At 33.6% G+C, this 23,202-nt stretch overlaps 1 protein-coding gene across 1 annotated transcript in view; it reads right to left on the reverse strand.

Annotated features, from left to right (window-relative positions):
• Positions 1-23,202, reverse strand: part of DNAJC1 (DnaJ heat shock protein family (Hsp40) member C1) — a 181,979-nt gene that overhangs the window by 101,405 nt on the left and 57,372 nt on the right. The window contains exons 2-6 of the mRNA XM_025000956.2: positions 10,668-10,769; positions 10,138-10,184; positions 3,872-4,037; positions 2,939-3,036; positions 1,901-1,994 (exon numbers count right to left, since the gene is read on the reverse strand). Coding sequence (XP_024856724.1) covers positions 1,901-1,994; positions 2,939-3,036; positions 3,872-4,037; positions 10,138-10,184; positions 10,668-10,769 — 507 coding nt within the window. The remainder of the gene's footprint in view (positions 1-1,900; positions 1,995-2,938; positions 3,037-3,871; positions 4,038-10,137; positions 10,185-10,667; positions 10,770-23,202) is intronic.

A 23,202-nucleotide genomic window follows, 5' to 3' on the forward strand; every position in this document is an offset into this window, starting at 1 on the left:
GGATCAGAATCAACTATATTGTTTTGGTAGTGGACATGAGAAAGACATTAAACTTCCAATTGATTCAACAGTTTTAGAAGGTTTCTGAAGAGGCTAAAATGTTTTTACAAAATTCCTTACTTTTACAAGTTTTCTACAAATTTGCAATGAGGCAAAACAATAACTTGTGAATCTAAGTCATTTTAATATATTGATTGTTTTTGCAAATTACTCTGCATGCTAACCAAGAAATATGTTAATTTTACCAATAAACTTTGTTTCAAATGACTTAGATTAAAATTACAAAGTGAGTGGGATGAATTGGGAGACTGACATATATACACTACTATGTATAAAACAGATAACTAAAGAGAACCGACTGTGTAGCACAGAGAACTCTTCTCAGTGCTCTGTGGTGCCCTAAATGGGAAGAAAATCCAAAAAAGTGGGGGGCGGGCAGTATATGTATACATATAGCTGATTTACTTTGCTGTACAGTAGAAACTAATACAACATCATAAAGCAACTATACTCCAACAAAAGTTTTTTTTTTTTAATAAATGAAAAAAAAAGAAAAAAAGAAAGTGTTTCAGACTGACACTTTATGTGATATTTATGCTGCCTCATGATTAAATTGATCTGTACTCTGATTTGCCTATTACACAGATTCTAAAGCTAGCAAAAAATAATCATTCTCTTAAAAATGTAAGAAATCATGTGGTAAAATATTTTTCTGTCACATCTTCTCACAAATATACCAGTAAGATAAACACATTTTCCCTCTCTTACTAAGTCTTACATATACAGCATACAAGGATTGTGGATTTTTATCCAAATAAACAGTACGCTAAACAACTTGAAAAAAACTTTTAAATTACCAAAATACTTCAATTGTCTCTATTAAATGTAAACAAAATAAATGATTCTGTATGCAATAACTATTAAGATAAACTATTTTGACAAAGAACTGGTAAATAATTTCTCAAAAGTTAGGAAGAAACACTAGTAACTTTTAGTTAATTTTCCCTCCAAATATAATTTCCATCATTAGAGGAAAAGAATGAAATATAGAAGGTGGTCACTCACTTCCTTAAACGATAAGGAAAAACAGCCACTATACGAAAAAAAGTAATTAAACAGAAATTATCTCTCGCTCTTGCTCTTTGTGTTTTCTGAAATGAAAACATTTCCTCCAAAATTACAACTTCAAAGAATTTCAAAATTTGTACACCAAACCATTATATATTCTTTCAAATATTCTGTTTATGTGTTGGAAATTTTCTAACCAGACGCAATAATTAAAATTAGCAAAACGATAGTCTAATGAAATGTGTTGTTATGCTAAATATTAAAAAAAAAGGAGAATTGCCATATAAATATGGTATGTACATTCTATCACTTGAGCAAGCCTGACTAGCAACAGAAACTTCGATTACAGTATAAGACAAAATATCTGCACTCCTCTTAAAGCTACAAACAAAATGGTAACCTATGTAGACTTTTGCTTAATTATACAAATACTTACACAAAGTGTTTTTTGCCACACTATTTACTTAAATGCTTCTAAAATAATGGTGACAAGGTATCTGAGTTCTGTTTTTACTGGATATGCCTTAAATGATTAAATTGTTATTGCTTTTATATCTGTCTTAAAGATAGTATTGCTTTTTCCTTTTTCAGTGTCTTGGAATTCTAAGGTGTTCTAAAAGCAACATTAAGAGATAGTTAAAAGAACAGATATCTAAATAAAATTTTAGAACTTTTCTAAACTAGGTTTATACTTATAAAATACTATTCATTCAATCAGCATTATGAAGCATCTACTGTATATTCAGCCTTCAGATAGCAGGCATAAATTATTTCATGAATAATTAAAATCAAAGCAGTAGTATCATATGAAAGAAGTAGGTTTTTTTTTTACCTGGATTAGATGAGGCAATGCTTTTAGGGTAAGGCAAAACCAAATTCCCAGCTTGCAGGGAAGCAAATCATGCCACTGAGGTTTCACCAGTAATCTAAAAGCAAAGTATAGAAACTTGAAAAACAAATTATTTTTATAATAATCATGAACTCTGTTTTCAATGGCTATTTCAACAAAAAAGTTTTTCAATGAAATATTTATGACAGTTATCACTTAATCTGACATATTCCATCATGAAATATATTAGTACAACAAATGCAATTATTTACAGTAAGTAAGAGAATGTAGACTAAAGTTTTGGGGAAGGAGACTTGAATAATCAAGTTATAAAAATAAAGGCACAAAAGCCCTCTTTCTAACCTGGACTTTTCATCAGTTTGGCAAAGTGAATTCTTAGACCTTATGATTACTTCAGCTAGAAAAGACTCAACAGCATCACAGTGTCCCCAAGTGCTGACAAGCAGATATGAAGACTGTAGCATAAACAAACCAATACATAAAAATTAATGTCATTTGCAGTTCACTGAAGCATTACTCACTGATGTCATCAGGACAGAAGACAGGCAGAATAGTCTCTGATCTCCATCTCACATTGATCCAGTTCCTGCCCTGCTGTGTGAACTATTTAAACCCTTTATTTCTTCCTATGAATCAATAGGAGAAATGGTGGTATCTCTTTGAGTGCACTGCATATTACTGTCTCTCTACATATTGTCACTCCTGAGTTAAACGCTACAGTGATAGATTCTTTTAGTAATATTTTCCTTCTGAAGTTTAGTAGAAAAATTTAAACAAGAATTCAGGGGCTTAATTATTTAAATATATATGAATACTTTTACAAAGAGAAAAACCTGTAGAACTTGTGCTTAAGACTAGAATTTGTTTCTTAAAACTATGGAACATTACTAGTCTTTTATAAACTGAATACAGATATAAATGTTGGTATATTTGAAATGGATATACATACAAAGTGGGATCACATTAAAGACGTATTTTAAAACAATTTCGAATTATAAACATGTTTTCATATGTTCCCACCTTTCATTTTTTTCTGAAGCACCAAGTTTTGATACATCCACAGTCTTGCCGCCTGTCTTTTTTTTCTTTTCTCTCTTTTTTCTACTGAGCAGTTCATCCTTAATGTGGAAAAAATTATGGTTACAGGTTATCATTAACATGTACTCTTCAAATGTTATCAAGAGTCTTCTGTGAAGGGTAAACATTATAGAAGAACATTTATGCAAATATATGTAGGGTCCAACATGATTAAGTAAAATCATCAATCTCTAACAATGACTGTTGTCATGGTATCCGGTCCTTAAACACACATGAAGTTCGGCGCTGTCAGTCATGTGCATCTCCACAGCAATCAAAGTTTTCTAAGAAGAGAAGGCATTCAACTTACTTTTTCTCATTCATCCAACTTTAATAATGTCACTTCAAAAAGAATGAGTAAACAGATGCTAATTCATGAATACTGATAAATATGTTTCTCTTTAGCATATAAATAAAAGCCCACAGCAGGCAGAATAAACTATCAGTCTAACAAAAATGTAATAATTTTTTAACCAATTTATCTCTGAAATTATAAAATTATACTCATTTCAAATTTTACTGAGTTAAAAGCTATTAAAGTCATCATTCTAAATCATTTTGCATAAAAAACATGCATGTCTAGAAGGTGACAATGAGGAAAACATAGCTCTATCTTCTAATTTTCAGCTCGATATTTACACCTTAACAAAATTTTGTAACAAACTCAAAATGACACATTTTTAAAAAGAAACACTTTCTTCTTATATCATTGGTTCTTGAAATAGAAGCATCAAATACTAAATGTTGAGTACAAAAGTACTAGAATAAGGAATATATATAAGAAAGCTGAAATTTTTATCAGCTGAAAAACTAAATGTCTAAAATTCCATATAAAATTAAGGAGGCTAGGTCACTTGATTTATTACCAATACTTACCAGTTGTTTTTCCAGGTAGATTGACCAAACCACAGCATAATGACCCACTGTGAGAATAATGAACAAAAGTAATGCCAGCTCAGCATTGCTCATTTTCCTCACCCGCCTGTAGTAGAATACAGGCTGTCGCCAATCTGGAAGTCCATTGATCAGAATATCATCATACCTACAGAAGCAAATACAATAGTTTTTCATACGGAGTTTAAAAATAAAAGCAAAAAACTTTATTTGTATCAATACTTACACTTAAAAAGAGGAAAGAGAAAAGAATTTCTCCAAAATATATAACATTTATACAGATTACCAGCATTACAACAGTCTGTAAATCAAAACATTACATTCAATCATACACAACCTTCAAAAAGGCACTCAGTGATATACTTTAGATCTGATATACGGATCTTGTGTTTTTAAACACTCCAACGACGTGACTCCTGGAATGACATCCAAACTCAAGGAGCCTTATAGTCCACCTCTCCATCACAGGGTGCAGTGAGGCCCCACCATGAAAGTCAGTGACAAAAGGAAGAATCTCAATGGGAGAAAATCAAGATAAGAGCACTATTGCTTCCAAGAATTATATATTAATTGAATCACATTCAGGATAAATTTTCTAGTTAGTGCTTTTATTTGAATCTCAGTACGAGGGTTCAAGGTTGAAATATTTATTTTATCAAAGCTTCTTAAAGACATAAAAAGTCTATTAAAAAGGGGCACCTTTTAATTTTATGTTGCTCACGTTCTTTTTAAGAATTAAAAACAATACCAAATTAGCAGGAGATGTGGAAACAACCAATTTCTCAATAAAACTGTTTATTTGTAAACATTTAGGTGGCAGTTTCCTCACATTTTTTTGTCTTTGCTGAAAGGGAAAAACACAACAAATTTCCTGGTAATTCACTTTAAATCTACTTTCTTTAGAATAAAATTCCAACTGAATTTAAATTTACCCATCAGACATTATGGAGGCAGATATTTTTAACGTTAAAAATAAGGAGTAACATTTATGACTGTAAAACTCAAAATGGTCTCATGCAAATACTGTATGTTCAAAACACACAACCTGTTAATCTTAGTTGAACACAACTCATTAAATATTCTAATCACACTATTTCCAGAATTAAATCTTCACTGAAAGGCCTAATTTGGTGCAACACATTGACCAAAATATTTTAATTAAAAATATTCTGAGTTAGTCGCAGGCCTAATTACAGGAATAGAAATAGGGCCTATATTGTCAGGCAGGTCAGTAGAACTCAGTAGTAGGTTTTTCTCAAGTAAATTGACCGATCTACGAATAATAGCGCAGCTGCTAAACTGCCAGTCTTGACATGTAAATCAATTTAAATGCAACAACTGCAGTAGCTACTTTGATAGTTATTAAATTGATACCTTGGAGATATGCTTAAAAAAATAAAGCAGGGCATTTATTACAGGCAACTTCTTTTTTCAGTAGAAAAATACTGGTTATAAATTCAAAATATATTTTATTGGACTATCTAGAAAACCTGACTTTTAGGATCAACTTAGATTATTAAAAATAACGGCAGATTAGAATAACCAATGTTCAAAGTAAAGGACATTAGTGGTACTAAGCTCTTAAAGGCAGGCAAACTTTACAGTATACAAGAATCTGGTAATTAAAATATGGTTACGTAGTAGCTGAGCCAAAGTTTGATGTTAAATATTCTTTTTTAATATTTATATAGCTATTTTTGAACACAAATAAATATATAACATGATTTCATCAAAAGTTATCATTCCTGTCCTTCAAAATTTATGTTTAAATCTATTGCTAAAAACTGACTCATTTTAAATTACCAACATATTGGTAAAAACGGTTTCAAGTGATATAACGTAAGATTACAATATCTGAATGAGGTCCAATAAAGAAAGGCCTGAATTTATTCTAAAATCTACAGTCTACTTCAGATTTGTTGAAGAAAAAGGGGAGAATATAATTATTTTCAGCTAATCTCTCCCAGGAAATAACTTCAAGTAAAAAGTGTGGCTATTAATAAAGAACATCTAAGAAAGTGGTGACAGTTCCCTAAGAGCATTACTGTTAAACTTGTTTTAGATCTAAATAGTATCAGAAGAAAACCCAGCTAAACTCATAGCTATGAATCTTGTATCAAATATTTTATCACCATTGAAATACTATGTATCTATTAATAGCTACTGCTTTCTACCCCACATATAAATTGTATTTGGTGCACAGCTAAATTCAAGACAGCAGAATCTCATGCACTGAACACATTAAACAAAACTAGATATTTAGTAGGCTATGTCTGCCACTCTAAACAACAGTTTCCAAGGATTAAGCTTAGAATCAATGCTCTATTGATTTTACTATCAATGAACATTATGGCTCACACGACTGGCCATTTTAACGGAAGATAGCTTCTATTATAGTTCACTTTTTAGAGTATATGCTGTTAAAAGATAAATCACTGCTTTCCTGAAACACTGAAAAAATAAAGATATCCTTAAAATATACAGACAATATATTCATAAGTTATTTAAGAAAAAATGTGTTGATAACACAAAACATCACTATGTTATTCTTTTTCTATATCTAACACATAATACTGTTAAAATAATTAAGCTCATATAAACTGCTCTTAACAATTTGTTAAAACCAGATTAAGAATGTACACATGTATGAATATTATAAGAAAATACAAAAGTAAATTTCTTTGATGAAAATATCACTAACTAAATGTAAAAAAAATATGAAACTATAAAGGCATCATTTTAGAAATTAAAAATATTAATTGATCTATTCCATACATCCAACATATAGCCTAATATATGTTTATTTCATTTGATTTTCTAAAATGTACATGATGAACATAATAATGGTTATATAATCATCAGTGAGTTCCATTCTATAGTCATCAAATGTCTATATTCAATTCAAATATATTTAGCCCAATATAAACATAAAAAGCAAATCAAAAAATGTTTAAATTCCAAGAAAAATTATGTAAATTATTAGCATGCTTTGAAATATAAAATAGTAACTATGAAATTAAAATAGAAAACATGTATATTATGCAAATAAATATTCAAATAATTCTAGCATTTGCCTAAATTGTGAATCTCTCACTGTAAAAGTTTGAATTTTTAGCTTAAAAGAATAACATCATCTATTTAGGCCACATTTTGAACCTGAGTAAAAACTGTACAAAGAGCATAAATAGGAAACAAGCTTAAATTAATTGATCTTTCCTTTATAAAATGTATATATGTGCCAAAAGCTGTGGTACACAGCACTTACATTCAACTTTTACAAATATATACCATAAAACAGACCCAAAAAACTAAGTTGCACAAGCGAGTTACCAAAAGAATTTTAAAACAGATTTTAAATAAAAGTAAATGTCCTAATATGACTAAAGCACAATCTAGTGTATGTATGTAGTGCTTAGTATTGTCTTGGTACTTTGTTCCAGCTAACACTGGCAACAGTTTATAATATGGCAGAACATAACTGAGCTGCTGTTTCCTAAAATAAGGAAATTACTTAACGAGTTTAGAAAAGACTTCTTTACTAATCTCCCTTATACTAACCAGGAAAACTTGTTTTTTCATGCTGTAGTCTATGTCTTTAGAAGAAAAAAATGGCTTAGAAGTTTACTCACAGTAACACTCTTAAGAATCTACCCAAGAGAAATGAAAAACATTTGTTCAGAGACTTCTGTGTGAATATACACAGCGGCATTGTTAGTCATAGCCAAAAAGCGGAAATGATCTCAATGTCTATCAGTTGATGAATGGATAAATGAAAGTGGAATGTGGAATACTATTCAGCAATAAAGAAGAATGAGCTACTGGTATATGCTACAATATGGACATACCTCAAAAATATGTTGATAATAGGAAGAAGCCAAATACAAAATACTATTAGATGATTTAATTAATATGAAAAAAACACATTTATAGTCACATAAAGGAGATCAGTGATTGCCTGGAGCTGGGATCAGAATGCTAAGTGCCTGCAAATGGGCTTGAGGGAGTGTTTTGAAGGTAATGTTCTAAAACTGGTTGTGGTAGTCTGCACAACTCTGTAAATTTATTAAAAATCATAGATTTGTACACTTAAAATAGGTTAACTGTTATGGTATGCAAATTATACCTAAATAAGGCTGTTTAACAAAGTTTGCCTGTTACTTAAAAAAAAAAGGTAATCTATTATTTTATATGCTTCCTTGTTATTCCCTTTTCTACTAAAATTTTTTAAATGAGGTTGCTTTCAGTGAAAAGATAATTATTTATAAGGGAAATAAATAGGTCCATTACAATTCCTGGAAAGTTACACATTTAAAAGCACTTATTAATAAATATTTATAATAAATGACTGATACCAAAGAGCATTTGTTAATATCACTATAAGACAATCTTCTTTCAAAAGATAAAACTGTGCTTTTTTTTTTCTAAAGGAATTATAAACATTAGGTATTTGTAGAGATGCATTTCTCCTATAAGTTTAAATACTCATAGGTCACCTGGCCTCAGGCGCAAGCTTTGGAAGAGTGATTCTCAGCTTGATTAGTTACGACTTTTGCCTCAAGGAAAACCAGTTACCAAAGAGTTACTTGTGCCTCAAGGGGTATAAATACTACAGCTGTTTGTGTAACTGTCAGATCCATTTTTTTCTACTAACACTCTACAATAAATGCAAAAGGAACTAATCCTAAAAAGAAAATATTTGATGAGCCTGTGTTAATGAAGAAACAATTTATACATGAGAAGTGATTTGTTCTGAAAAGATATAAATAATTTTGGTAATTGGAAGAAATTGTTACAAAGTTTACTGACTTAAAATAACAACAAACAAAAAAACAAAATCTGATGCCAGAGATGCAGGGAGACTAAATAAAGCTATCTTTACAGACACATTCTTGATGTGTGAAACACAACTAGGGGCTCAGTGAGAGAAACCAACTAGAAAATATGCACAGAATGACCAACACTTCTTTCAACACACTTCTAGGACTCTTTCAACACTATGGATTATCTCAAACCAGAGGAATGTCTGCTATGGTATCTGGACCAATGCCAGCCCTTGTTATAAAGCAAAGAACACTTCAAGAGAATATCCTGAGTACCTTGCTTTGCAATCTGACAAACTGAGGTATTCAAATTAAACTGTTAAAGATGAGAACCAAGAGTGGGAGCTGACACTGTAGGATACAGAATAATTCCAGGTAACACATTTGAAGAAAGAATCAGAATGTCACATGGCATAATGTTTTGGATTTTCTTTAAGATAAACTAGCTTTAATAGAGTAATATTTTCAAACTGCAGAGGGTAGCTCACTAGTGTCTCATGAAACCAATTTAGCAGACCACAATCAGCATTGTTTTCAAAAAGAAAAAAGAACAGTCTAGACTAGCTTAGAATAGAAAAATATGTCTTTCACACACAATAAGAAGTGTTCTGTGACATTTCTGTTTCAGTTGTGTCTGTGTGTCCTGCAGCACGATGCAAAATGTATTTCTTACCATGAGTCTGACTTAAAGAACTCTGAAACCTGTCGCAGTAGTGTCTACACTGCGTACACTTGGAAGAGCAGAAGAAAGGGTTTCTCTGCAAGCTCCTAAGTCAGTAGCATATAAACCACTGTAAAATCTATTACTACTCTTCTGAAAGGCACCCAGAGACATCTCAAAGAGAGGGTGCTGCCTCCTGTCTGACGTTCAACCCTAAACACAGAATCGCTGGAGGAGAGTAAGGGAAGGATGGAGGCAAAAGAAACAGGAGAAAGAAGCAAATATTTTTCTTCTACTCCTATCTTGTACTTACACAATTCTGCTCTCTCACTCACAAATTAGGTTTATTATTTTGAATATGAGGAAACACCGAGAAAAGGTAATAACTTGAATATCTCTAGTCGCCTAATTGAAAAACATTTAAGAAACTGAGGGGGGAAAGACCCCCAAGCACAGACAGGAGCAATTACTGATATACCAAAAATGAATAGGCATTTGTTTGAAGTCAAGTGGTATTTGAATTTTCCAGGGCATAGATACTCATGTTAAAAATATTAGCTAATGAAGGCATGATCCTGAAGTCTCTAAGTACTAAATAAACCTAGTGAATATTTTCAGTAGAAATTAACTCCGCTCTAAACATACATTTTAAAAACAATGCATTTCTTGAAAAGGAACGAAAATAAAAATACTAACACAATAAAATGTTTGATGAGACAATTCTTTTCTTTATAAACAGACATCAAAGTATAACATCTAACACTCACCTCTGCCTTCGTTCATCATCCTTTAAAACTTCATAAATGGCCACCAACTAGATAAAACAGAAGCATCACGTTAAAAATACTTTCACCTATAAGAAATCATTTAGGAAGACAGACACACTATAATGCACATGCAAAAAGCCCATGCACTCAGTGAACAGATAAAATCTTAATTATAAGTACCATTTTATGGTTTTGGTAGCACCTTAAGAGGTTAAAAAAGGCTTGATACCAAAATATATCTTTGAGAAAGATGCAAAAGTAATAATTATCTTAACATGTGCTTTTTAAAACTGTAATTTAGAGAAGAAAATTATGACAATTATGACCCTCCCCCCCAAGAACTGAGACTCCAATATAAAAAATGCTGGTAAAAGCGTTATTTTCTTTAAACTGAATAAATATGTATGCATAATATTTCTAAACTACAATCTCATTTTAAATGGAAACATTCTACATATAGGTTACTGTTTTTACCATAAACATTTATTTATAAATTATCACAAAAATATATAACAGCATATTTCACTTACTTGTCTAAATTGAGTTTCTGCATTTTCATCTTTATTCTTGTCTGGATGCAGAGTTAGTGAAAGCTTACGATATGCTTTTCTAATGTCTGCAGATGAAGCATCCTGGATGTAGTGGGGGGGAGGGGAAAAACACAAAGCAAACTTTGTCAGAAAAAGAAATTCCCAGAACCTTGTTAAGATCTGAGAAGACAGCCAACCAAATGCAGGACCCCAGGCAATGTAATTTGAGCAATCAGTCTAACAACCAGGCTATGCAACTAGCCTGACCCACATGACTGAACAATTATTCAATCTAATTTGGCTCTCCTCTTAACTTTTCATTACCATACATTCATTTAAAGAAGACAGTATTTGGCAAAACTTTTCAAACACTTGCCTTCCTAAAATTAACCAATAAATCTTTTTCAGTAATTAAGAGATCAAAAAGAAACAAATTAAAAATTAATACATCCGTGTGCCTTCAAAGAAGGTCTTTATTATTTGAGAATCTTAAAGCCAATGTCTGAAGCCCAGGCTTACCATATGTGGTTCCTTCATTGTTATTTATATTGAATTTACCATGGAGCAGCCACCTATGGAATCTCAATTTCAACATGTCAAAAAGTATGCCTATTTGAAGGCAGTTAAATTTGCATTTACACAAAATAATTATAATTAGAAATAGTTATGTATATTATCCTCAACTTTTTAAAGTATGTTACAGGATATCTTCAATAGTGTCCAGTTTCCATAGTCTGGTTTGCAGAAATAAATTTGCCCACTATTTATGTGTTATTAACATAGTTAAAATATTATTTTAAAAGGACAGTTGAGGAAGAGTACTTTGGATTCAATGAATATTAAAATTGTATTTTATGTAATCCTGTCCTATTTGTACATATAAACTCAGAGAACATCATTTTACATACCTAGTTTAAAAAAAAATACATGAAAATTACAACACACTGTTAAGTATAAAACTTGATCTCCATTAACTTTAAAATTTATTCCAAACACTAACATATTCATAGAGAGGCAAAATGAGAATAAAGTTGCTTATTAAGTTTTATCGTGTTTTACAAATGAATATTTGTTCAATTAATTGATAAAACTGATATACTAAAAAGTTCAAATGACTAAAAAAACAAACATAACAAAAGTCCATGTTCCTGGAACTAAATAGCTGTTAAATAAATAGAGCTGGAGCAAGGCAAAGTGAGACTGTAATTAGTCTGTCAAGCTCTCTCTTATAAACCATTACTTTCATTACCAATTTTCTGGGACTTGTTGCTCCAGGCCACTACTCTAAAGTTTCAGCTTAGGTGTGAATATTTTTCTGACTCATGGAGGGTTGAAGAGCTAAAAAATTAGCAGAGTAAGTTTTGCAGGTAATATGATTATAATTTCCATTCTCACATGCCCAATGGAATTGTTTTGTTCTTTATACTTGAATGATAGCTAGCTAACAAGTAGTAGAAAAGAATGATTATTTTTTTCTGAAACTTTGTGATGGAGATTCTGTTCAGCAAAGAGGTCAAATGTCAAATGAATGTTCATTGTCTAACTGGGGCTTTAATTTTAGATTTTATTAATTGGGACTATAACATAGAGAAATTTCAAAAGTAGATTTCTTACAATCTAATGTATTTGCTTATGTTACAAAATTAATACATGCTCATTACGGAACATCTATGACTTACTAACACTCACCTAAGACCCAGTCTTGCCAACCTGACTCCAATCTTCCAGTTTTCTGCTACAGTATATACACTAACTGTAAATGTGATCAGATGGCTCTCCTATTTCAAACTCTTCAGTAACTCCCAAGAACCTTCATCATTTGTCTTATCCAGTCTTTTTAACTTTGTATTGCACCATCTTGATCCATCTTCCTGGTCCCCCAAATCATCACACAATAGGATCCTGTTCCCCAACCTTATGTTTTTGTTTTGCATCCAGCTGTAGATACAGTTCTCTCCTGACTTAGGAATGCACCTCTCAGGCTGCACAGAAAGACTGCCTATTTTTCTCATGAGATCTGCCCAGTAATTTATTTCACCAATAAGCTTCACCCTAAGTGGACAAAACTGAAAAACTCAGAGTTTTCCCTATCTAAAAGATATGCTCTAGAAAAGCTGCATCTCAAACTAGCTTATGTATGTGTTACATTTTAGTTAATTAATCAATGAATTTTAACTTATCCTCATAGCAAAGCTTATAGCTGTTAGCAGGCCCATTTTACTGACAAGGTAAAGGAGGCAAAAAGAAGTTGAGTAATTTGCTCAATTCCAGACTGCTGGCAAATAGAGGAAAACAGAATTCAAACCCAGAAAATACTGCATCAGAATCATAGCTCTCCATGTTGGTTCTTAAGATTCAGTTAGTAGGTTTCAGCTGACTCACTGCACAGGGGGCTACAGTTTTGGGAAGGCAGTGAGAACAACTGCTACACTTCTACTGATCTGATAAACTATACAGAAAACATCACACAACTACAATGTAAACATGGTCCACTGCAGTTTTAAAGGTTAATATCCTGATACGTGCTGGCTTTTACAGCACATTTTACACCACATTTCTACTACAGACCCAAACGTTAGAACATTTATCTCACATACACAATGAATGAAACCTTTTGTCTCCCTGGCTTGCAGGGATTCTTGATAGGACTATGGGTGAACTGGTCATCTATAGGATTCAATTCTTTTCCTTTTAAACGTGATACGGTTTTTGTTTTTTTTTTTTTTTTTACAAGCTGGACATGAATTATCTTAATACCTGGATGACTTCTGTAAAGAATAGATATATGGTTATTCTTTTAAAAACAAAAATAAAGAAAAACTACAAAAATATGTCCATCAAAATTGGGAAAAAAAAAATGTGATGAGAGATCAACAAAAGTGGCAGAGTATGGAACTCCAAGGGCCTGTCCCTCTCCCTGAAAAGAAATGGCAAATAACCTGGCAAAAACTGTCAGAATCAACCTTATCTGCAAACTAGTCAAAGGATTCCAGTAATCAGTCAAGCACTCAGTCAAGAAAAAGTAGCTAATTCTCTGTAAGGATCTTGAAGTTATCAATCTGAGTTATTGGTGTGGGTTTATAGTGTTAGTTAGTTAAGTTGCTCAGTCGTGTCCAACTCTTTGCAACCCCATGGACTGTAGCCCACCAGGCTCCTCTGTCCATGGGATTCTCCAGGCAAGAATACTGGAGTAGGTTGCCATTTCTTTCTCCAGGGGATCTTCCCAACCCAGGGATCAAACCCAGATCTCCTGCATTGCAGGCAGACGCTTTAACCTCTGAGCCACCAGTTTCTAGTGTTAAGAGTATGTAAGGTAGACTTTGTTCTAAAAGAAGTTGTGGTTGCTTGTTTAGGCTTATCCTTTGATTCCCTGACAGACTGGTAAAGGTCTTACCTCTATTTTTTACCAAACTCTGACCTATCCCAGGGCAGACAGGCAACTGTTCAGGACATTTGTCAAAAACATTTTACAGCAAGTTTACCACCTGGTGTCAAATGAGGCAAAGGACGGCAGTTAGGCACACAACACGCACATCAAAAAGCTAAGGAGACTGGGAAGTGAGGTGCTTTGGGGAATATGGTATTTGAAATGCTCCCACATATTCTTTGGAAACTAGACGACCAACACCTGTATGCCCAAAGTGGAGTACATAATCAAAAAGACCTGAAAAGGCCCTAAATTCTCATTTCTGGCTGAGCTTTAGGCTGTACACAAGTAGAAAGTGAAGACTAAGAGTGAGTTGTAAACTGCCTAGCTGAGTGTTGAAGGCATGTCCTAACATACACGCAAAATCCTCTACCAAAGGTTTTGAGGTTTTTTTTTTTGCTTTTCGTTTTTTTCCTGTGCCAAATCTTTGAGGAAATCTTTGCTGAATCATCATCTGATGCATAAGCTAATTAAACAGATGTTAGTGGACACATATGGCAAAGAATATACACTGTACAAAATTAATTCAGAAAAATCACTAGACAAACAACACCAACCACAAGCAGCAAAAAGGCAAAAACCAAAGGAACAAAAACAAAACAAAGCTGGTAAGGTACAATGATCTAATTACCACATTATATATTCAAAATATCCAGTATTCATTAAAAATTATGAAGGAGGCAAAGAAACAAGAAAGTATGGCCCACACACATAGAAAAAAAAGGAATAGAAATTGTCCCTAAGAAGATCAGACATTAGATTTACTAGAGAAGGACTTTAGATCAACTGTTTTAAACATGCTCAAGAGCACAAAGAACTAATAGAATAAGAATGATGTCTCACCAAATTGAGAATACCAACAGAGGAGAAAATTTAAGGCAAAGAGAAATTCTGGACTTGAAAAACACAATAACTGAAATTTAAAAATTCACTAGAGAATTCCAAAAGCAGAGAAAAAAAATCTGTGAACTTGAAGATACATCAATTGAGATTATCCAATATGAGAAGTAAGAAGAAGAAAAAAAATAAAGAAAAATTAATAGAGCCTAAAAGACCTGTGGGACACCACTACGTATACCAACATACACATACATAAGAGTTCAAGACAGGACTAGAGAAAAGGGGGGGGAAGGGGAAAAGACTGAAAACTGAACTTTCATAAAAGACATGAATATACACATCTAAGAATTTCAACAAATCCTAAGTACACACAAAGTAATCCACACCTATCAACATTATATTCCAACTGTTCACAAACAGAATCCTGAAAACAGCAGAGAGAAGTGACTCATTATGTACAACGAATTCTCAATAAATTAACATCTATTTCTCATCAGAAATCATGGACGCTAGACATTAACTGAATGACATATTCACAGTGCTTCAGGAAAAAAAAACAAATCTGTCAACCAAGAATTCTATATCCAGGAAAGCTATCCATCAAAAAGGAAAGAGAAATCAAGACATTCTAAGTAAACAAAAACTAAAGAGTTCATTGCTAGTAGTCTTAATCTACAAAAAGCACCGCAGAGAGGCCTTTAGGCTGAAAGGAAATCATACTAGATAGTAATTCATACAAAGAAATAAAAAATACTGATAAAGATAACTATATAGATAAATATAAAAGTCAATATTCATGTATTTCTGGTTAGTAACTCCAATTTTTTACATGATTTTAAAGACTACTAAGCAATAATAAATCTATGTCTTAAATAAAACAATAATATAGATGTATGTCCATAGACATACATGTATAAAGATGTAATCTGTGACAATAACTATGTGAGGAAGGGAAACACAGCTATTTAGGAGCCAATTTTTTAATATGATTGAAACTAACTTGGTATTAATTCAAACTAGATTGCTACAAATTAATGTCACTTGTATAATCTCCATGGCAAATACTAATAAATCTATTTTAAAATCTAGATTTAAAATCTATTGTAAAAGAAAAAGCAAATCAAATAATACACTATGAATACTGTGAACAATTATGCCAAACAATTAGGAAACCTAGATAAAACAGACAAATTCCTAGAAACACACAAACTGACACATGAAGAAACAGAAAAAGTGAACAGACCTATAATAGGTAAAGAGATCGATTAGTTAATAAAAACCAAAACCCAAAAAAAGCCCAATGGCCTAAAAAGAAAAGCCTGAAACCTCAAAGCCAGATGACTGAATTCAGTCAAATATCTGAAGAAATCACAGTCCTCTTTAAACTTTTCCAAAACATAGAGGAGAAAGGAATGTTAACTTATTCTATGGGTCCCAGATACCAAGACCAGACAAACACCTCAAAAAAAAAAAAACAAAAAAACCCCACAAAAAACCTATAGACTAATATCCCTTATGAATGCTGATGCAAAATTCCTCAGCAAACTTCTAGTAAATTGAATCCAGCAGTATAGAGAAAGGACTTACCTACCATGACCAAGTGAGATTTATGCAATCAATTCAAAGGTGATTCAGGGTATGAAGATCAGTCAATATAATACATCATATTAATGAAATGAAGAACAAAGCATCACATAATCATCTCAACTGATGCAGAAAAAGCATACCCAACAGCATTTAGGAACAAACCACTCAACAAACTAGGACTTAAAGAAAACTTTCTGAAGTTGATATAAGGTATCTATGAAAAAAACCACAGCTAACTTCCTACTTAAATTGTGAAGTCTGAAACCTTTTCTCCAAGATCAATAAGAGGGATATTTGTTCTAGCCTGAGCAATCAGTTGAGAAAAAGAAACAAAAGGCATTCGGATTGGAATGGAAGAACTAATACTACTACCTCTATTTACAGATGATATGTCCCATACATGGAAAATCCAAAAATATCACAGAAAAAGTATTAGAGCTAATAAATAAATGTATTAAATTGTAGGATACAAGGTCAATATATAAAGATTAGCTTTACTTCTGTATACTAGCAATTAAAAAATCCAAAGATGAAATTAACAAATCCTTGACAACAGCATCCAAATGAATTTAAAAAATTGGAATAGTCTAACAAAAGTGTACTGTTTGTACACTATGAACTATAAAACATCGCTGAAAGAAATGAAAGAAGATCTTAATAAATGGAGAGGCATCTATGTTCATGGACTGGAAGACAATATTGTTAAAGCAGCAATAATTCCCAGTTGATCTACAGATTCAATGCAATCCCTATCAAAATCCTGCCTGGCATTTCTGCAGAAATTTACATACTAATCCTCAAATTCATAGGGAAATGTTAGGGACCCCAAATAGCTACAATAACTTGAAAAAAAAAGTCCTAAAATAACTTGCAATAACTGGAAGTCACATGTTCTGACTTCAAAACTACAGTCATCGAGACAGCACAGTTATGATGTAAGGACAGACAAATAGCTCAATGTAAGAAATTCAGCACCCAGAAAAAACTTTCTCATCTCTGGTCAATACATTTTCAACAAGGGTGCCAAGATCATTCAATAAAGAAAGAAGAGTCTTTTCAATAAATGATGTTGATATAATTGGATATCCACATGTAGAAAATAAAATTGGACCCTTACCTCACACTGCATAAAAAAATTAACTTGAAATGAGTCAAAGCCCCAAATATAACAGCTAAAACTATAATCCCTTAGGAGAAAACATAGAGGTAAATCTATATGACCTCGGAATACAACAGATTCTTAGCTAGGACATAAGAATAATAGGCAACAAGAGAAAAAATTTACAAATTGTACTTAATCAGATTTTAAAACTTTGCAGTCCCCTGTGGCATTAGTGGTGAAGAACCCACATGCCAACATAGGAGACACAGAGACACAGGTTCAGTCCCTGGGTCAGGAAGATCTCCTGGAGGAGGGCATGGCAGCCTACTCCAGTATTCTTGCCTGAAGAATCCCATGGACACAGGAGCCTGGTGGGCTGCAGTCCATGAGGGCACAAAGAGTTGGACACGACTGAAGTGACTTTGCACGCACGCACATGCAAGTTTGATGGTTCCTTAAAACACACAGACACACACACAAAGAATTACTATACAACCTTGTAATTATATTCCTAGGTATTTATTGAAGAGAATGAAAACTGTTGTTCAAACAAAAGCTTGTACGCTAATGCTGACAGCAGTACTATTCACCAGTGGCCAAAAAATAGAAACACCCCAACGTCCACGAACTGATGAACAGACAAACAAAATGTGGTGAAGGTATATCAAAATAATTAATATTACTCAAACATAAAAGGAATGAAGTACTTTATATGCTACATATGAATGAATCTTGAAAACACTCTGCTAAATGAAGAAAAGAAAGAAAAAAGAAAGAGAAGTCCTTCAGTCGTGTCCAACTCTTTATGACCCCATGGACTGTAGCCTATAAGACTCCTCCATCCATGGAATTTTCCAGGCAAGAATACTGGAGTGGGTTGCCATTTCCTTCTCCAGGGGATCTTCCCAACCCAGGGATTAAACCTGGGTGTCCTGCATTGCAGGCAGACGCTTTACCGTCTGAGCCACCAAGGAAGCCGAATAAAGAAAAAACAGATAAAGAAAACCAAATGAAGAAAAACCAGACACAAAAAGCCATGTATTATATAATTTCATTTCAATTGTCCATTTGCTCTTTATGGACAAATCTATTGATACAGAAAGCATTTCAGTAGTTCCCAGAGCCTGGAGAGAGAGGGGGATGGGGAGTGACTGCTTAATACATACGGAGTTTCTTTTGGGGTGATGAAAATGTTCTGTAATTAGATGACTGGTGAATAACATGTGAATATACTAGAAATCATGCAATTGTACACTTAAATGGTTAAAATGGTGAACTTGGTTTCATGAATTATATCTCAATTTTTAAAAAGTGAAACAATACAGAATTATCTTTATTGCATGCTATGTGCTAGGCACTATTCTAGCCACTATATATGTTAATTCCCTTGAATTTTACAACCCTTGGTGATAGGTATAATTATTCTATTTTAATGAGGAAACTGGGACTTAATCTAAGGTTAAGTAATCTGCAAAAATGTTGCATAGGTACTAGGTGGCAGAAATTTCCTGCCAGAAATTTAGTTTTACATCCCATGCTACCTCTTCTAGAATTAAAGTGGCATATCTTATGGCCACTCCTCAATTATCTTCTAATGTAAGTTAGGTTATTCATCAAAATGGAACCAGTTACCTCTGGGAGTCTGAAAAGTGGGATTAGTAATAATCTGATACAGTTCAACCCAGAGATGCTTAAAAATGTATAGATTGTTGCTGGGAACACTCTTCTAGAGGTAGATATAGTAATCTAAATGAAAAATTTCTTATCTAATTTACTTATGAACAGATCTGGTAAGGCTGTTTGATGTGGGACAAATCTCAGAGAAATTTTGTTCACATTCTAGATTTTATTAGATTAGCCCCCTTTTCCACTTACTATGATGTTTAGGATGAAAATGGGCTTGAAAATAACCAATCCATAGCTAATTACAAAATTAGCTATGTAATTTTGGACAAATCTAAGTCTCAAGTTCTTATCTATAAAATAAGAATGATAATATTGAAACAAATGAATACACACATATACATGCAAATATATACATACATATATATGTATATAATATGCTTATTATAGCATCTGGCACATAGTAGTGCTGAATAAATGAAAACTGTTATAAAGTGTAGGCTAAAAAGTCACTATTTCTTCTTCATTTTAACACTTGGCAAATTTGACTTGCAGTTTATTTGGATTTGTACTTTAGACCATGACAAGTAAGGAACTGAGAAGAGTAAGATGAATTTGGATGGTTTTTATTTATTGATTTGACAATATTTATTGAGTCCCTTTCAGCTGAGGTTGAAACTCCAGTACTTTGGCCACCTTATGCAAAGAGTTGACTCATTGGAAAAGACTCTGATGCTGGGAGGGATTGGAGGCAGGAGGAGAAGGGGACGACAGAGGATGAGATGGCTGGATGGCATCACCGACTTGATGCACATGAGTTTGGGTGAACTCCGGGAGTCGGTGATGGACAGGGAGGCCTGGCGTGCTGCGATTCATGGGGTCACAGAGAGTTGGACACGACTGAGCGACTGAACTGAACTGATTGAGTCCCTATACTTATAAGCACTGAGGACACAGTAGTGAACAAAATAAACCCAATCTCTATCCTCATAAAAGCTCTGCAAGGTAAGAGCACTGAAAATTTTGTTTTAAGTGGCCCAAGAGGGGTTCCTTATTTTACTTTACATCAGAGACTGGCACATATTTTCTGTAAAGGGGTAGACTATATATTTGAGGTTTTGCAGGCCAAAGAGGCTCTGCTACAATTCTTCAACTTTGCCACTGCAGTGAGAAAGCAGCCACAGACAACACATAAACATGGGTGTGATGCTGTCCCAGTGAAATTTTATTTTAAAAAACAGCTGGAGTCTGGTTTTGGCCCATGCAGCATAGTTTGCTGACCCCTGATTCCTATCTGTGGATTGTCAATAATCTAAAGCTCATTCTATTTATAGCGTCTTTGCAAATTTGACATCCACCTATACATACACACACACATCTATGTATATGTATATTTTATATACATATAAAACATTATATGGTTATATATAACATAACCATATGGTTAACAAAACATTAGAAGACCTTACTCAGGACCTTTCAAAGTACAGTGTTCTTAATAAAACCCCCTATTGTTTTGAAAGAACTCAAGAACATTAAATCCAAGAGAAGAACACCTAGATTCAGTAAAGAGGCAAGACTACAGTTATTCAGACTATATATTTAGGCACATAGTTGAAGAACTTCAAACTCTGGTGGACATCTAGATATCTTAATTTGTGAAATGTTATTATCCAAGGTTAACTGCCTCAAAGTTAGTCATCCCATGTAATCTTTCTAAGTCCTGAGTCATTTTCTTATCTGATGTTACTGAGTAAAAAGCCCAAGCTGAACTCTTAATACTTTGTCCTCTTTACTCTCGGAGAAGGCAATGGCACCCCACTCCAGTACTCTTGCCTGGAAAATCCCATGGACCAAGGAGCCTGGTGGGCTGCAGTCCATGGGGTCACGAAGAGTCAGACATGACTGAGTGACTTCACTTTCACTTTTCACTTTCATGCATTGGAGAAGGAAATGGCAACCCACTCCAGTGTTCTTGCCTGGAGAATCCCAGGGACAGGGGAGCCTTGGTGGGCTGCCGTCTATGGGGTCACACAGAGTTGGACACGACTGAAGCGACTTAGCAGCAGTAGCAGCCTCTTTACCCTGGCCTTTGCATTTAAATTTATCAGTCAACATAGTCCACTCCCACTCTTCACCTGCCCAAAAAAGCCAATAACAACAAAAAAACCAAAAAACTATGTGCCTGGATAAAAGTGCATTTACCAGCAAAAGAACTAAAGAACAGAAGCATGTAAGGACCAGAAGGTTGAGGCAGGAAACCTGTGCTCAGCATAACTTCAGAACTATGGGATTTTATACCAGGTTGACATAAAATTCAAAACAAATTAGAAAAAAATAAAAATAAATGGAAAAAGGAAAATATTTTTAAAAAATAATTTTTCAGGGCAAAATAATTAACTAACTTCAGAATAAATTTTAATCCTGGGCTTCTATGGTTGACCTGATACAAAAGAAGCAGGGGTTCTTCCACTGGAGATGACTGTTAAAAGTCAATTGCCTCTGGAGGAAACTACTAAAATTTATGTAAGATGATAGCTTTAGTTGACTTTTCTTAGCCTTAAACCATATATAAGCACCCATAAAAGGTTAGTCTATATCAAAATCCTGGTTTTTGATGCTCATGTAGAACATATATCTTATTATTTTTTTCAGTCAAGATAAGAATAATTTGTTGACAAGTCTGATAATTTCCAGTGCAGTAAGAGGTATGCATTGCACCCTCTTATTTTTAACTTGCATCAAAATAAATCTGGATTAATAACATGTTTATTTAAGTTGAACACACCTCTGCCCTCCCCATAAGATTAAAAATGCAAGCATTCTCCAAATGTAGATAAACAAAATACTGCAGCCCAGGAGACAGCTGCTTCTGATATCTAATTACTGGGGGACTGAGTTGGCAGGAACATCAGATCAACTATTCACAAAACAAAATCACCATTTCTGGTAATGAGATTAGTTATCTTATACTATATTTTTGCAGCTAATTTATTTTCAAAAGGAGGTCTCCTTACCAATTCAGTGGCAGAGGTACAGAGCAGGAGGGACAGTTCTATATTAAACAAATTTGACAGACAGAACCACCAAATTATGCTTTAAAAAAAAATTTAACAAAGCAGAAATAAAAGTTGAAATTACATAGTGCCTGGAAATTAATGAAAAGGAAAATATATGACATCAAAACCTTTAAGAGCTAAAGCTCTACTTAGAGGGTAATGCTTGTAGTTTAAAATACTCTTTTAATAAGACAATCTGAAAATGAATGAAGTACCCAGCCTAATAAAGTAGAAAAAAACAAAAGTACACAAAAGAAAACAGGAAGAAAGAACAAATAAACATACAAATGGAAAGCAATGAAAAAAAAAGCTGGTTCTTTGGGAAGATGAAAAAAACGTACCAGACCCAGAATGCCCTGACAGTCCCTTAAAATCTTGGTTTCTGTACCTTGAAAATGGTCACGTATCAGCTTTACCTTCCTCTCTGCTGCCTCTCCCTCCTGTGCTGTCCAAGAGCAGGGCCAAATGATCGCATCTGAAAGCTCAGCCCAGACAAGTGCTCAAGACAAACCAGAGAACTTTCAAAATCTGTCCTTCACATAATGCAACTGTGCATTTGCTCCATTTCAGAGGCAGACTGGCCCTTAATCCAAGAGCACCAGTTCCCCTTACGGGCCTTTTCTCCACTATGGTTCTTGCTAGTCTGTATCTTGCTCTTCTTTTCAAAGACAGAAGCCCTGACTGCTCAATGTGGGCCCAGAAAAATAGTCTCCTAGGGCCGAGGCTAGACATCTAGATGGCAGTCAACTGACTTATTGCTAAATGGTCTATCCCTTTTCCCACTGGCATGCTTCCACCCTGACTTGGGAAGTGAGGTGCTACAATCAATGCAAGTGTTGATTTCAAATCCATGCCACACCAACGGAAAAAGCAGATAGGCACCCAGGCCTACTAACA

Source organism: Bos taurus, chromosome 13, assembly GCF_002263795.3.
Source record: "Bos taurus isolate L1 Dominette 01449 registration number 42190680 breed Hereford chromosome 13, ARS-UCD2.0, whole genome shotgun sequence".
NCBI lineage: Eukaryota > Metazoa > Chordata > Mammalia > Artiodactyla > Bovidae > Bos > Bos taurus.